At 48.7% G+C, this 14,887-nt stretch overlaps 1 protein-coding gene across 2 annotated transcripts; it reads left to right on the top strand.

Annotated features, from left to right (window-relative positions):
- Positions 1-3,156: 3,156 nt before the first annotated feature.
- AZGP1 (alpha-2-glycoprotein 1, zinc-binding) lies at positions 3,157-14,324 on the top strand. 2 transcript variants are annotated; one of them, XM_017956220.3, is made up of 5 exons: positions 3,157-3,247; positions 4,998-5,188; positions 8,822-9,082; positions 12,613-12,888; positions 13,766-14,324. In XM_017956220.3, the coding sequence occupies exons 2-5, from the start codon at positions 5,113-5,115 to the stop codon at positions 14,047-14,049; spliced, it is 897 nt and encodes a 298-aa protein (XP_017811709.1). In that variant the 5' UTR covers positions 3,157-3,247; positions 4,998-5,112; the 3' UTR covers positions 14,050-14,324. The 2 variants fall into 2 exon arrangements, with proteins under 2 accessions (XP_017811709.1, XP_003895810.1); XM_003895761.5 differs by lacking the exon at positions 3,157-3,247 and adding an exon at positions 4,823-4,913.
- The last annotated feature ends 563 nt before the right edge of the window (positions 14,325-14,887 follow it).

Here is a 14,887-nt window from a genome sequence, read left to right on the forward strand (position 1 = left end):
TAAGAACTAGGCAAAGAAACCACAGGATAACAGAAAACCCCAAATAATGGAGAGAAAATGGCCAAAATCCCGGCCAGGATGACATGTCCGTGACTCTTCTGGACAAGCCTAAATAAGGGAGAAAGGGAGTAGTAATGGAGGGGGGGGGGGGTGTCCTGTACTTCCCTCCTTTTCTAGAATATCTCATTATTATTCTTATTTTTTTGAGACAGGGTCTCACCTGCCTCTGTCACCCAGGCTGGAGTGCAATTGTGGCTTACTGCAGTCTTGAACTCCCAGGCTCAAGCAATCCTTCTGGCTCAGCCTCCCAAGTAGCTAGGACTACAGGCATTCTCCATGACATGCGACTAATTTTTGTTCATTTTTTTATAGAGATGGAGTCTCACTATGTTGCCCAGGCTGGTCTCAAACTCCTGGGCTCAAGCGATCCACCCACCTCGGCCTCCAAAAGTGCTGAGATTACAGGCGTGAGGCACCGTGCCCGGCCAGAATATCTATGTTTATTCTACTCCCTAATTAAAGAAACACCTGTAAAATTAGAAACTAACTGTGTGTATGACTATTCTCACGAGTATGCCTGTGTGCACTTTCACTTTGCAACAAAAGCTTCTTGCCTTTCGCTTCATTCTGATTCGTCCCTGAATTCTTTCTCTAGATGGTGTCAAGAACCTGGAAACTGGCTGAGGCTGGGGTCTTACTGGCATCTGGAGACCCTCCTGAGCCCTCCGGCAATGCAATGCCATGCACTGAATGGGGCACGGCCATTAGTGTATCCTTTCCATCACAGCCTATGTTCTCTGACTGCCCCTTTCCTCTCGGACAGGGGTTCTCCATCTTTCTGTGCCATCTCCCCTTTTGCCAATTTTTCTCAAGATATATATATATATATTTTTTTTTTTTTTTTTTTTTTTTTTTTGAGACCAAGTCTTGCTCTGTTGCCCAGGCTGGAGTGCAGTGGTGCAATCTCAGCTCACTGCAACCTCTGCCTCCCAGGTTCAAGCAATTCTCTGCCTCAGCCTCCCTAGTAGCTGGGATTACAGGTGCCCACCACCACGCCCAGCTAATTTTTTTGTATTTTGAGTAGAGACAGGGTTTCACCATCTTGGCCAGGCTGATTTTGAACTCCTGACCTCGTGATCCACCCACCTCAGCCTCCCAAAGTGCTGGAATTACAGGCGTGAGCCACTGCACCCAGCCAAGATAATTTTTAAAGCATACAATAAGACTCGTTTTACGCAGAGGAAGCCAGTTATTTGGAAACTAGGTCTTTCCAGGTACGCTCATGGTTGATGGGCTATTTGCAGAGAGACCCTCCAAATTCTAAAGTGACTGGGGACCGGGTGCGGTGACTCACGCCTGTAATCCCAGCACTTTGGGAGGCTGAGCCGGTTGGATCACCTGAGGTCAGGTGTTCGAGACCAGCCTGGGCAACATGATGAAACCTCATCCCTACTGAAAAAATACAAGAATTAGCTGGGCGTGGTGGCACGTGCCTGTAATCCTAGCCCTCGGGAAGCTGAGGCAGGAGAATCACTTGAACCTGGGAGGCAGAGGTTGTAGTGAGCCGAGATTGTGCCATTGTACTCCAGTCTGGGTGACAGAGCAAGACTCTGTCTCAATAAAATAAAATAAAGTGACTGGGACATTATTAAAGAAGGAGATAATTTATGGTAATGGGACTCTTTGGGTTGGAGCTTCCTCCAATTGCACTTGAAGTTGTTCTTGGCTGTAGGAGAACCTGTGGGTCGTCCTCTATTGGGGAAACAGGAAATGACCGTGGAAGGACCCACCTGTGGTTCCCTGGACCCCTTTATCATCCCTGGTGTACCGAGCTGATGCCCCTGGCACAGCCTCACTCCCAGGTCGCCTCTCTTGTTGGGCCTTTGTGACCTCCTCCTCTCAGCTGTCCCATGCCCACCTGGTTAGGAACAATCTTTCGACATATTCTGGACAAACTGCCTTAGGCCTTCCCATTGCCTCTGAACTCTGACTTCTTGCAAGATGTTTTCTCCAACTGCTTCATGGCTCTGAGCCCCTCTCCTCTCCCACACCTGGCCTGGACTGGGTTTCCTTTACCTTGTCCACCCCCATCCCTCTCTCTGGTCACAGATGAGGCCAGATCTCATATTCAAATCTTCGCTAGCCTTGCCCAGCTCACATGGATTTTGATTTCCTCATTGATGTGGAATGTTTATCTTTTATATTTTATTTGTCCAAGCTGTCATCATATATATCAAAATATTGATTCTGTATTTCCTTCTCTTGACAGTTTGTTTTCTTCCCCGGGGCCCTCTATATTCGGATAGAGCTTTTTACCCCAGAAGAAGGGAATGTGAATTACATATAGGCTAAAGGAGTCACTTTTTGAGTTTAATTTTCTTTCTTTCTTTTTTTTTTTTTGAGATGGAATCTTGCTCTGTAGCCCAGGCTGGAGCACAGTGGTGCAATCTCAGCTCACTGCAACCTCCGCCTCCTGGGTCCCAGTTCGAGCAATTCTCCACCTCAGCCTCCCAAGTAGCTGGGATTACAGGCACCTGCCACCATGCCCAGCTAATTTTTGTATTTTTAGTAGAGACGGGGTTTCACTATGTTGGCCAGGCTGGTCTTGAACTCCTGACGTTGTGATCCGTCCGCCTCGGCCTCCCAAAGTGCTGGGATTACAGGCATGAGCCACTGAGCCCAGCATTGAGTTTAATTTTCAAATGGAAGTCAAAGCATCAGAGAAAAAAAAAAGAAAAAAAGAAAAAAAAAGGTAACGCCGGGTGCGGTGGATCATGCCTGTAACCCCAGCCCTTTGGGAGGCAGAGGCGGGTGGATCATTTGAGGTCAGGAGTTCAAGACCAGCCTGACCAACATGGTGAAACCTCATCTCTACTAAAACATAAAACATTAGCCAGGCGTGGTGGTGGGCGCCTGTAATCTCAGTGAATCGAGAGGTTGAGGGAGGAGAATCGCTTGAACCCAGGAGGCAGAGGTTGCAGTCGGCTGACATCGTGCCACTGCACTCCAGCTTAGGCGACAGAGTGATACTCCCTCTCAAAAAAAAAAAAAAAAAAAGGTATAGCCTTCAAATTTGGGCTTTCAAGAAAGATGAGATGGTTGGCTCAGAATTCTGAAAACTGAAAATGATTTTCTTCAGGAACCTGGCTTGAAAGATGGATTTTGGAGTAATACAGAACAAATGGCTGAGCTTTGGATGTAAAGGAAGCTCTTGTCCCACAGGAAGAAAAAGCAGGGGCATAGGCAGGTGAGGCTTCATGAGAAGGTCAAGGTGAGAGTTCTGCTGTGTCCTTTGGGGTTGAAACCTGTGCATTGCGGTTGGTGACTCAGTTGAGGAAACTCACTCCCAGAGTTCTGGCACCTCACAGCCAGAGGGGCCATGGCCACACCTATGTATATCATGTATATACAGCAGGGGATGCCTGAACAACCTCAAGGGACAGGGGGCAAGGCCATGCTTGGGATTACCTAGGTCAGAGTGTCAGGAACCATGGCCTCCAGGGAAAACCAAGAGTTTCAGATGAATCCAGTTCTTGGGAGGAGAGCCAATGAGAAAATCAAATTACAAAAAATACCATCTCTGTTGTGCTAGGCAAGAAGGTTACTGCTTGTAAGGCTCTACAGTTTAGACAGTAGGAAAGTTTTCAAGGAGAGGCAGTTTTGGGGTGTCAGTCAGCTGAGGGCAGGCATTCCAGACTTTTGTCTCCAAATCCACCACTGTCTGTCTTCATGCACTGCTCCCCCAGCCTTGATGATGCCATTGAGGGTAATTTCTTTCTTTCTTGTTTAGAGATAGGGTCTGGATCTGTTGCCCAGGCTGGAGTGCAGTGGTGCAATCCAACACATCACAGCCTTGACCTCCTGGGCTCAAGCGATCTTCCTGCCCCAGCCTCTTATGTAGCTGGGACTACAGGTGTGCACCACCATGCCTGGCTAATTAAAACAATTTTTTTTTTTTTTGTAAAGACTGGGTCTCCTTTTGTTGCCCAGGCTGGTCTTGAACTCCTGGCCTCAAGCAATCCTCCTGCCTTGGACTCCCAAAGTACTGGGCTTACAGGTGTGAGCCACTGCGTCCAGCTTGGTGAAGGTGATTTCTGAGGTTTATCTGTCTCATGTCAGGCAGAAAGGATGGCTTCTGGGGCTGAGACCCCATGCTGCCTCCAGCCCTTGCTTCCCTAGTAAGACTGGGAATCTAGGCTCGCGATTTGCAGAAGCAGACCAGTCAAAATCACAGCGGGACCCAGCCCTGTAAACACACGACAGCAGCCAGCAGGGGACATTAGAGGCCCAGTGCGGACCGAAGACACCACCTGGAACTGGAACCCAGACGCCCCCATAGCTACTGCAGCCCCACTGCCCCCAGGAGCAGGCAGTTGCAACCACTGTCAAGACCACCAGAAGGCATTGTCCACTGCACCCGCCTCTTTGTTTCCCAGACACTTGACCTGATGTCCATGGTAGTAGCTTCGACTTGCTGAGCATAAACCCCGTGCACACCTGCTCGTTCTATTGCCAGGGAGGCTGCAAAAGGAGGATGCGGCTATTTCTCCTTTGATCATGGAAGGCTGGGGTTCCACAGGCACCGAAAGGAAGGAGGGAGAGATGGGAATGGGAATGTCCTCCAGACAGCTCTGGCAGGATCGGGTGTGGGAGAGTGAGGGTCCCGCCCCAGCTGGGGACTAACCAGGTCCGTATCCTGGACATGTTGAGAGTTTTTCCAGAAGGCAGGGATGAAGTCTGGTTTGACACACCCAAGTGATTCCAGAGGGTGTCATAATAGACTGGAAGGGTGACACATCCCAGACACCTGCCACCCATCACACATACCTCCCACCCACTTGCATTCTTCCGCCCCAGGCACACACAAAGCCTCCATCCAGAGATCAACTGTCTCAGCTCTGAATTTGTATAAGGTGTGTGTAGACTCATTCATCACAACCTCTGCCCAGCCTAGCTTATGTATCATGTTTTTTTTTGTTTTTTTTTTTCTCTATTAGGGGAGGAGCCCGTCCTGGCACTCCCATTGGCCTGTAGATTCACCTCCCCTGGGCAGGGCCCCAGGACCCAGGATAATACCTGTGCCTCCTGCCCAGAACCCTCCAAGCAGACACGATGGTAAGAATGGTGCCTGTCCTGCTGTCTCTGCTGCTGTTTCTGGGTCCTGCTGTCCCTCAGGAGACCCAAGATGGTGAGTGTGGAAAGCAAGGGATGGGTGCTGGAGGGGACTGGAAGAAGGTGAGGAACAGGACACTTTCCTCACACCTGGCTGGGAGAAGGGATAGATGCAGCTGGGATTCCCTGGCATATGGCAGGAAAGGGTGCCCAAGGCTGTCAACTCACTCAGCTCATACACTTCCACGAGCATTCAGGGAGCCTCTGCCCTCACCCGAAATAAGACCTTCAGGAATCTGAATCTAAAATCCTTAGTTTACAGTGAAAACAAAGACTCCAAAGACCAAGCGACCTGCTTGGGGTCAGACAGCCAGGACGGAGCAGGAACCGTGCACCTGGAGCTGCTTCTGCTCCTGTTCCTTCCCTCCTTCCGGTAGCTGGGTACACCTGCCTGACGCTGTTGGAAAGAGAGAGTAACCCCAAGGGGAAAGTGGGAAGGCGGGTCGGCTGGAGGGATGGTGCTAGAAGGAAACCCGTGCCCTCAACCCACACTCAGACACAGCTGCAGTAGGTCTGGAAGGCGAGTGGCCGGAAGAGAAGGCAGTGGGAGCTTGGGGAGATCAAGAGTCACTTCTAGGACAGGGGAAGGAGGCTGTTTGTGGCATGAGAATGTGCAGGATAAAGACATGGAAGCAAATGGCTTTTCAGTTGTGTAAGTTTAAAATTGGTGACATTTACAAATTGTCAGAAAAGGTGTTTCATGTTCGTTGTATAACAATCACTTTGGAATGTTAATCCCATTCTGCACCAAAATCTGAATTATTCAAGGTTCTCCAGAGAAACAGAACTAATAGGTTGTACACATATACATATATACGTACATACACATACATGCATATGCTGTATACACACGCATACACACACACAAGAAGAGATTTACATTATATGTATGCAAAAGAGAGAGAGAGAGTGAGAATAGAGATTTATTTAAGAAATTGACTGACACTATTGGGAGGAGTAACAAGTCCTAAATCTTCAGAGCAGGCCAGGAGGCTGGAGACCCAGGAAAGAGTTGATGTCTTAGTCTTGAGTCTGAGGGCAGATTGTAGGCAGAATTCTTTCTTCTTTAGCAGACCTCCGAGGCTTTTTCTCTTAAGGTCTTCAACTGATTGGATGAGGCCCACCACTATGGAGAATAATCCACTTTACTCAAGGTCTACTGATTTTTTTGTAAATTAAAAAAAATTGTGGGTGCATAGTATGCGTATATATTTATGGGGTACATGAGACATTTTGATTCAGGCATGCAGTGTGAAATAATGACATCATCGAGAATGAGGTATCCATCCCCTCAAGCTTTTATCCTTGGTGTTACAGACAACCCAGTTATACTCTTTTGGTTATTTTATTTTAAAAATTTATTTGATTATTTATTTATTTATTTTTGAGACGGAGTCTCAGTCTGCCGTGCAGGCTGGAGTGCAGTGGCACGATCTTGGCTCACTGCAACCTCTGCCTCCCAGGTTCAAGCTATTCTCCTGCCTCAGCCTCCCAAGTAGCTGGGACTACAGGCACCCACCACCACACCTGGCTAATTTTTTTGTGTTTTTAGTAGAGACGGGTTTCACCATGCTGCCTAGGCTGGTCTTGATCTCCTGACCTAGTGATGTGCCTGCCTCGGTCTCCCTAAGTGCTGGGATTACAGGCATGAGCCACTGTACCGGGCCTCTCTTTTGGTTATTTTAAAGTGTACAATTAAATTACGATTATTATTATTATTTTTTTGAGACAGAGTCTTGTTCTGTCATCCAGGCTGGAGTGCAGTGGCGTGGTCTTGGCTCACTGCAACCTCCGCCTGTTGGGTTCAAGCAATTATCCTGCCTCGGGTGTGCACTGCCACATGGCTAACTTATGTATTTTTAATAGAGATGGGGTTTCACCATGTTGGCCAGACTGGTCTTGACCTCTTGACCTCAAGTGATCCACTCACTTCAGCCTCCCAGAGTGCTGGAATTACAGGCATGAGCCACCGCACCTGGCCCCAATTAAATTATTATTGACTATAATCACCCTGTTGTGCTATCAAATAGTAGGTCTTATTCATTCTTTTTTTTTTTTTGGTGACAGAGTTGCCCAGGCTGGAATGCCATGGTGCAATCTTGGCTCACTACAACCTCTGCCTCCCGAGTTTAAGCGATTCTCCTGCCTCAGCCTTCCGAGTCACTGGGACTACAGGCGTTTGCCACCACTCCCGGCTAATTTATGTATTTTTAGTACAGATGGGGTTTCACCATGTTGGCCAGGCTGTTTTCGAACTCCTGACCTCAAGTGACCCATGCGCCTCAGCCTCCCGAAGTGTTGGAATTATAGGCATGAGCCACCACACCTGGCCCCAGCTAAATTATTATTGACTAGAGTCACCTTGTTGTGCTATCAAATAGTTTTCTAACTTTTTTTTTTATACCTATTAACCGTCCTCCCAATTTCCCCCCACCCCTGCCACTATTCTTCCCAGCCTTTGGTAACCATCCTTCTACTCTCTATGTCTATGAATTCAATTGTAAGGTCTACTGATTTAAAGGTTAATCACATTTAGAAACTCATGAGCAAGAATAATTTTAGTAATTGAACTAGGATTCTGCCATATGACCTCCAACATTATTAGCACCTGTATAAATTGTATCATAAAATAATTATGGAACTATTATGGAAATGTCCCTCTCTCCTAGATTCCACCTTGTACCAAAATGTAAGGTATAACCCCAGGAGTTCTGAGCTCCATCCTAGTCTTATGCTGTGCTAATTCAGTCTGGGTCATTTCTTGAATTTTCTAGTAAATTCTCCTTTCTACCCTTTCTAACTATATGTATTTGTCAGGTTAAGCTAGAAATGTTAATTTGTTTTTTTTGAGACGGAGTCTCACTCTGTCGTCAAGGCTGGAGCGCAGTGGCATGATCTTTGCTTGCTGCAACCTTTGCCTCTCCAGTTCAAGTGATTTTCCTGCCTCAGCCTCCCACGTAACTGGGATTACAGACCCACACCACCACACCCAGCTAATTTTTGTATTTTTAGTAGAGATGGGGTTTCACCATGTTGGCCAGGCTGGTCTTCAACTCCCAATCTCAAGTAATCCTCCTGCCTTGGCCTCCCAAAGTCCTGGGATTACAGGCATGAGCTATGGAGTCCAGCCTGGAAATGTTAATTTCTAACGCATGTCAGATTCCATGCACATTGGGCAAGGTTCCATTCCTCCATGGGGTGACTCAGGGATCCAGGCTAATTGCATACTGAGACTCTTTCATATTATCCTGTGGCCTTCAAAGTTGTCACCTCAAGAGATGAGAAACAAAAGCGACAAGCCAGCTGGTAGGGTCTTGGACCAGAAGAAAGACATCACTTCTGCTCACATTCTCTTTTGACAAAACTCAGTCACATGGTCCCAATGTATCTTCGAGGAGGCTGAGTAATGTTATCTTCTTATGTGCCAAGCAGGGGAAACAATGTAGTGAAGACACAGGATGGTCTCTGAAATATCATCCTTAGCATGAAAGGAGAGCATATTCACTTGAGTGAGCCTCCAGTGGTGTAAGGTTAATGACAGGAGAAAGAGCTACGGAGGAAGAGGCCAGTGGGCAGGCCTCCCCTCCTAGCCCTGTGCAGCCCCACAGTGGGACCCTTGCATGGACCTCAACTGTCTTTTCTTTTGCAGGTCGTTACTCTCTGACCTATATCTACACTGGGCTGTCCAAGCTTGTTGAAGACATCCCCCAGTTTCAGGCCCTTGGCTCACTCAATGACCTCCAGTTCTTTAGATACAACAGTAAAGACAGGAAGTCTCAGCCTGTGGGACTCTGGAGAGAGGTGGAAGGAATGGAGGATTGGAAGCAGGACAGCCAACTTCAGAAGGCCAGGGAGGACATCTTTATGGAGACCCTGAATGACATCGTGGAGTATTACAACGACAGTAATGGTCAGTAAACAACAAACCATGGGGGAGGAAGGTCTAACCCAAGAGGCAGCCCCCCAAGTGTGAGTGGCAAGGGGTTAGCAGGATGGAAATAGTCCCAATCCCAGAGAAGGAACAGAAGACACAGCAGAAATGCAGACATGTCCACATCCCGCCCACACCACAGCACAGGTGCTCCCCACTTTCCCATTGATTGCCCCATCCTCATCCCAGGCCTCAGCTCACACAGGAAGTGATGGCAGAGTCACTTCCTATCCAGGCACCTCTGACCTCTCACCTCCACAACTTATGCATCAGAGGCTGATCCCCCCGTGAGAAGGCATCAGACTCACCCCTGTCCAGGGAGGTTGCCTGGAGAGTGAGCCACTCTCAAAGTCACTCAGACCTGGGCTCACCTGGTGGCTCTGCCAGTCCCAGCTGTTGACAATGAAACGTTCCCAAAATATCTGGTCGAAATCTGCAAACATTGGAGCACTGAGACCTACCTCCAAACAAGTTTGTAATATTTAACTATGTCTATTCTGTGAAGGATGTCACAGTCTGTCCTAATCTCCCTTGCAGCTCCATTGCCTAGGACAGGGTGCAGCCAATATTGGCTCAATTGAAATTTGTGGAAAGAACAGAGAAAAGCACGTGGCACACACCGTAGCCCATGCTGAGGGCTCAGGAAGTGCTGGATTCAAAACCGCGGGCTGTTAGAGTTTCCTGCAGCCCTAAAGTTTCTCCTCACCGTAAGATGCAGACCCAGGAAGGGCCACCTGCACTGTGGTTGGAGGAGCTGGTGGCAGAGCCCGCGCAGAGATGGTCCCCGTGCCCCTGGCCCAGCACTTTTTCTGCTAAACCACACTGCCAGCCCCAAGGCAGCCAACCTCTGGCCTGGTGAACTGCTGGTGTTAAATTATCATAGAGTGGGTGTCAAAAGGTGGGCTTCTAAGTACAAAAATGCCCAAGGTGCTACATGGGATCTGAAGGTTTCCAAAAGGAGGCAAGAAAGAGATAGGCAGACGTTTGAAGGATGTGGGGTGGGAGGTCTTGGTAAGGAAAATGGCCCGGGCTGTGTGTCAGCAATAGGAGAGGAGGGGGCACAGGTGACCAGAAAAGACACTGGGAGAAGCTTTGATGGACAGGAATAGAAATGGCAAAGTGGATAATTACGAGGAAGGAGGATGAAGAGATGAATACAAGGTATTAGAAAATAATATTAGGCAAGGCTCGGTGCCTCACACCTGTAATCCCAGCACTTTGGGAGGCTGAGACAGGTGGATCACCTGAGGTCAGGAGTTCGAGACCACCCTGGCCAACATGGTGATACCCCATCTCTACTAATAATACAAAAATAGCCCGGCATGGTGGCGCACATCTGTGGTCCCAGCTACTCAGGAGGCTGAGGCAGGAGAATTGCTTGAACCCGGGAGGCAGAGGTTACAGTGAGCTGAAATCCTACCATTGCACTCCAGCCGGGATGACAAGAACGAAATGTCCTCTAAAAACAAAAAACAAAAAAAGGAAATAGGAGTAACTGACATTTACTGAGCACTTACTTTGTGCCAGGCCCATCTATGAGCATATATAATGCTCAGAATAGTCCCCTGAAACAGTGCTCTTGGCATTGCCGTTTCAGAGGTGAGGAAATAGAGGCCCAGGGAGGTGACTGGCTCTGGTTCAGGCAGCACACCAGGTGGGGGCGGGGAGAGACCCGGGTCGTGAGCCCAGACAGCTTGAGAGCTGTCAGTGTCTGTGCCAACAGCACTAACCAGTGCTGGGTAAACACCTGCTTTTAAAATCAGAATGAAGAGACTGTGTCTCCCACCCTAAGGAGATACATTTCTGAGAGTTATGGCTAATGGGCAAGAAGGTTGGGACTTTAGAGATTTGGAATAAAGATATCAAACACTGTCTCCACTAAAAAATACAAAAAACTAGGGGCCAAGCCAGTGGTGTGGCGGGAGCCTGAAATTAGCTGGGAGGCTGAGGCAGGAATGGCGTGAACCTGAGTATGAGCTGGCAGTGAGCTGAGATCCGGCCACTGCACTCCAGCCTGGGCGACAGAGCGAGACTCCGTCTCAAAAAAAAAAAAAAAAAAAAAAAAAAGATATCAAACACCAGAAAGGAAGAAAGAAGTGATCAGATTAGGGTTACTTAGGTGATGATATGAACTCTTCCTAGAACTGAGAGAAAAGGAGAGTCTTCCTTTCTCATATGAAATCACAAATAATTTCTAGCCAATTTGGAAGTACACTTTGGTGTGGTTGTGACAGCTTCTTCAGGACTCAGCATAAATTAAAACAAATAATTCTCCTTAGAAGAGATGCTGTAGAAGAGATAGAAATCTATCTATATTCTGTAGCTCTTTTTTTTTTTTTTTTTTTTGAGACAGAGTTTTGCTCTTGTTGCCCAGGTTGAAGTGCAATGATGCGATCTCGGCTCACTGCAACCTTTGCCTCCTGGGTTCAAGCGATTCTCCTGCCTCAGCCTCCTGAGTAACTGGGACTACAGGCTACAGGCATGTGTCACTACAGGCATGTGTCACTACGCCTGGTTAATTTTGTCTTTTTTTTTTTTTTTGAGACAGAGTCTTGTTCTGTCGTTCAGGCTGATGTACAATGGCACCATCTCAACTCATTACAACTTCTGTCCCCCAGGTTCAAGTGATACTCCTGCCTCAGCCTCCCGAGTAGCTGGGATTACAGGTGTGTGCCAGCACACCCAGCACATTTTTGTATTTTTAGTACAGGCAAGGTCTTACCATGTTGGCCAGGCTGGTCTCAAACTCCTGACCTCAGGTGATCCTCTGGCCTCAGCCTCTCGAAGTGCTGGGATTACAGGTGTGAGCCACTGCACCCAGCCTAATTTTATATTTTTAGTAGAGATGGGGTTTCACCATGTTGGTGGGGCTGGTCTCGAACTCATGACTTAAGGTGATCTGTCCTCCTCGGCCTCTCAAAGTGCTGGGATTACAAGTGTGAGCCACTGAGCCCAGTGGTTTTTTTTTTTTTTTTTGAGATAGGATCTCACTCTGTCACCCAGGCTGAAATGCAGTAGTGTGATTTTTGACTCATTGCAGCCTTGACTTCCCAGGTTGACGTGATCCTCCCACCTCAGCCTCCTGAGTAGCTGGGGCTACAGGCATTGCACCACCATGCTGCGCTAATTTTAAAATTTTTTTAGTGGTGGAATTTTGCCATGTCACTCCGGCTGGTCTTGAACTCCTGGGCTCAAGCGATCCACTCGCTTCAGCTTCTCAAAGTGCTGGGATTACAGGCATGAGCCACAGCACCCAGCCTGTAGTTCTCTTAAGCAGGAACATATCTCATCTGAGACAAACCTGAAATGCCAAACCAAACTGAGTTAGCCCCTCTCTGTCTGCTGTATATATTGGAATAATAACATATTTGTCTGGATAAAGGGATTGCATGCTTGAATTGCAAAAACCTTTATTTCTTTTGGGATGCCCAGTGTGCAGGACTAAGAGTTATTTCGATAAATTTCGCACCAGGCTGACTGTCTCTCTGTGGGGTCGGGGGAGTTTTCAGGGTCTCACAACTTGCATGGAAGGTTCGGTTGTGAGATTGAGAATAACAGAAGCAGTGGATCATTCTGGAAGTATTATTACGATGGAAAGGACTACATCGAATTCAACAAAGAAATCCCAGCCTGGGTTGCCTTGGACCCAGCAGCCCAGAACACCAAGCAGAAGTGGGAGGCAGAACCAGTCTACGTGCAGCGGGCCAAGGCATACCTGGAGGAGGAGTGCCCTGCGACTCTGCGGAAATACCTGAAATACAGCAAAAATATCCTGGACCGGCAAGGTACTCACTGCTTCCTGCTCCCCAGTACTGAGCCCAGAATAAAAGATGATCTCAGGCTAGGAGCTCAGGCAACATCTTAGTCTGGTCTCATTTGTTCCTGGATGTCCCTCAGGCCCCCAGCTTTCATCTTTTAGCATTCATTCCTTCTCTGGGATGATGTAATTTGTGGTCCAAAAAGAACATCTCAAAATTTCACTCAGAATGGGCCAGGAAGGCTATTCTTTCTTGATGGGTGTCCCCAAATCATCTCCAATTGACAGACAAGGAGCTTGAGATCAGAGAGGTGAGGTTAACACTGTAAGAGGCAGAGCTGGGACTCAAATTCCAGATTTCAGATTCCAAATCCCATCGTTGTTTCTCTCTACAATGATGCCTCCCATCTGGGTGGTGGAGAGAAGGGAGGTGTGTAAAATGTCAGCCCTGGAAGGACAAGAGCGAGCCAGTGTGAGCGGGACTGATGGCTGCAAGCTGAGACTTGGATTGGAGACGTAGTGAGACTCAGGATTGTGCAGTGCTGCAGGGAAGCGGTTGCTGGATAGAGGCATGGGCTGAACCGTGCAGCTGGACTGAGACTGGGGGAGAGGAGAACTCCAAAGCCCACTGAGAAGTGGGAAAACGTGGAGAAGTGCACGGAGCATTCACAACTTATTGCCGTCAGAGTCAATACATGGGTCGGGGTGGGGACTGGGCAAGAGGGAAAGTGTCAGCCTTCCCTGATATTCTGGAACGTGTCCTGGGGCTGGGGGTGGGGTGGGGTGGGCAGGAACAGAGCTTAGAGCTCTGCTGATCGCTGACAGCCAAGGGTGGGGGTGGGAAGAGACCTGGGCCAGGAGAAGTCGACCTCAAGCCTGCGGTGTCACGCTCTCTCCCTCCACAGATCCTCCCTCTGTGGTGGTCACTAGCCACCAGGCCCCAGGGGAAAAGAAGAAACTCAAGTGCCTGGCCTACGACTTCTACCCAGGGAAAATTGATGTGCACTGGACTCGGGATGGCAAGGTGCAGGAGCCTGAGCTACGGGGAGAGGTTCTTCACAATGAAAATGGCACTTACCAGTCCTGGGTGGTGGTTGCTGTGCCCCCGCAGGACACAGCCCCCTACTCCTGCTATGTGCAGCACAGCAGCCTGGCCCAGCCCCTGGTGGTGCCTGGGGAGGCCAGGTAGGAAGCAAGGGCTGGAGGCAATGTGGGATCTCAGCCCCGGTAGCTGCCCTTCCTGCCTGACGTGGGAGCTGAACCACAGAAATCACCGTCAATGGATCCACAGGCCTGAGGAGCAGCGTGGGGAGACAGAGAGGAGGTGGATTTGGAGACCGAAGACTGGGATGCCTGTCCTGAGCTGACCTGGACCCAAAAAATCATCTCACCTTGAGCCCACCCCCACCCCATTGTCTAATCTGTAGAAGTTAATAAATAATCATCCCTCCTTGCCTAACATAACAGAGAATACTATTTTTAACGGTGATGTGCTGTAGAAATGTGACTAGATTTTCTCATTGGTTCTGCCCTCAAGCACTGGATTCATCTGAAACTCTTGGTTTCCCCTGGAGGCCATGGTTCCTGGGCACTTTGACCTGGGCAATCCCAAGTGTGGTCTGAACCCCCTTTCCCTTGGGGACTGTTCAGGCGTCCTGTGCTGACGTACATAGGTGCGGCCATGGCCTCTCTGGCTGTGAGGCACTAGAACTCTTCAAGCTTTCACACAAACCCAAACCTCTTCTGTGCCTCAGTTTCCCCATACTCCTTGGCTTCCTGGGAGACCCCTCCACGTCAGCTATTGCATATTTCCACACAATGTTGGTCTTGGTCCAAATAGCCAGAGCTTATTTGAAACCTCTCAGCTCCCCAGGGCACAGCTCAAAGAAGCAGGAATTGGCCCTGAGGTTCTCAGACTCCTTCCGAGTAGAGTCCCTGGGAGTGAGTTTCCTTAACTGAGCCACCAACTGTCATGCACAGGTTTCAACCCCAAAAGACACAGCAGAGCTCTCACCCTGACCTTCTCA

Source organism: Papio anubis, chromosome 4 (genome assembly GCF_008728515.1).
Source record: "Papio anubis isolate 15944 chromosome 4, Panubis1.0, whole genome shotgun sequence".
NCBI classification, from domain to species: Eukaryota; Metazoa; Chordata; class Mammalia; order Primates; family Cercopithecidae; genus Papio; species Papio anubis.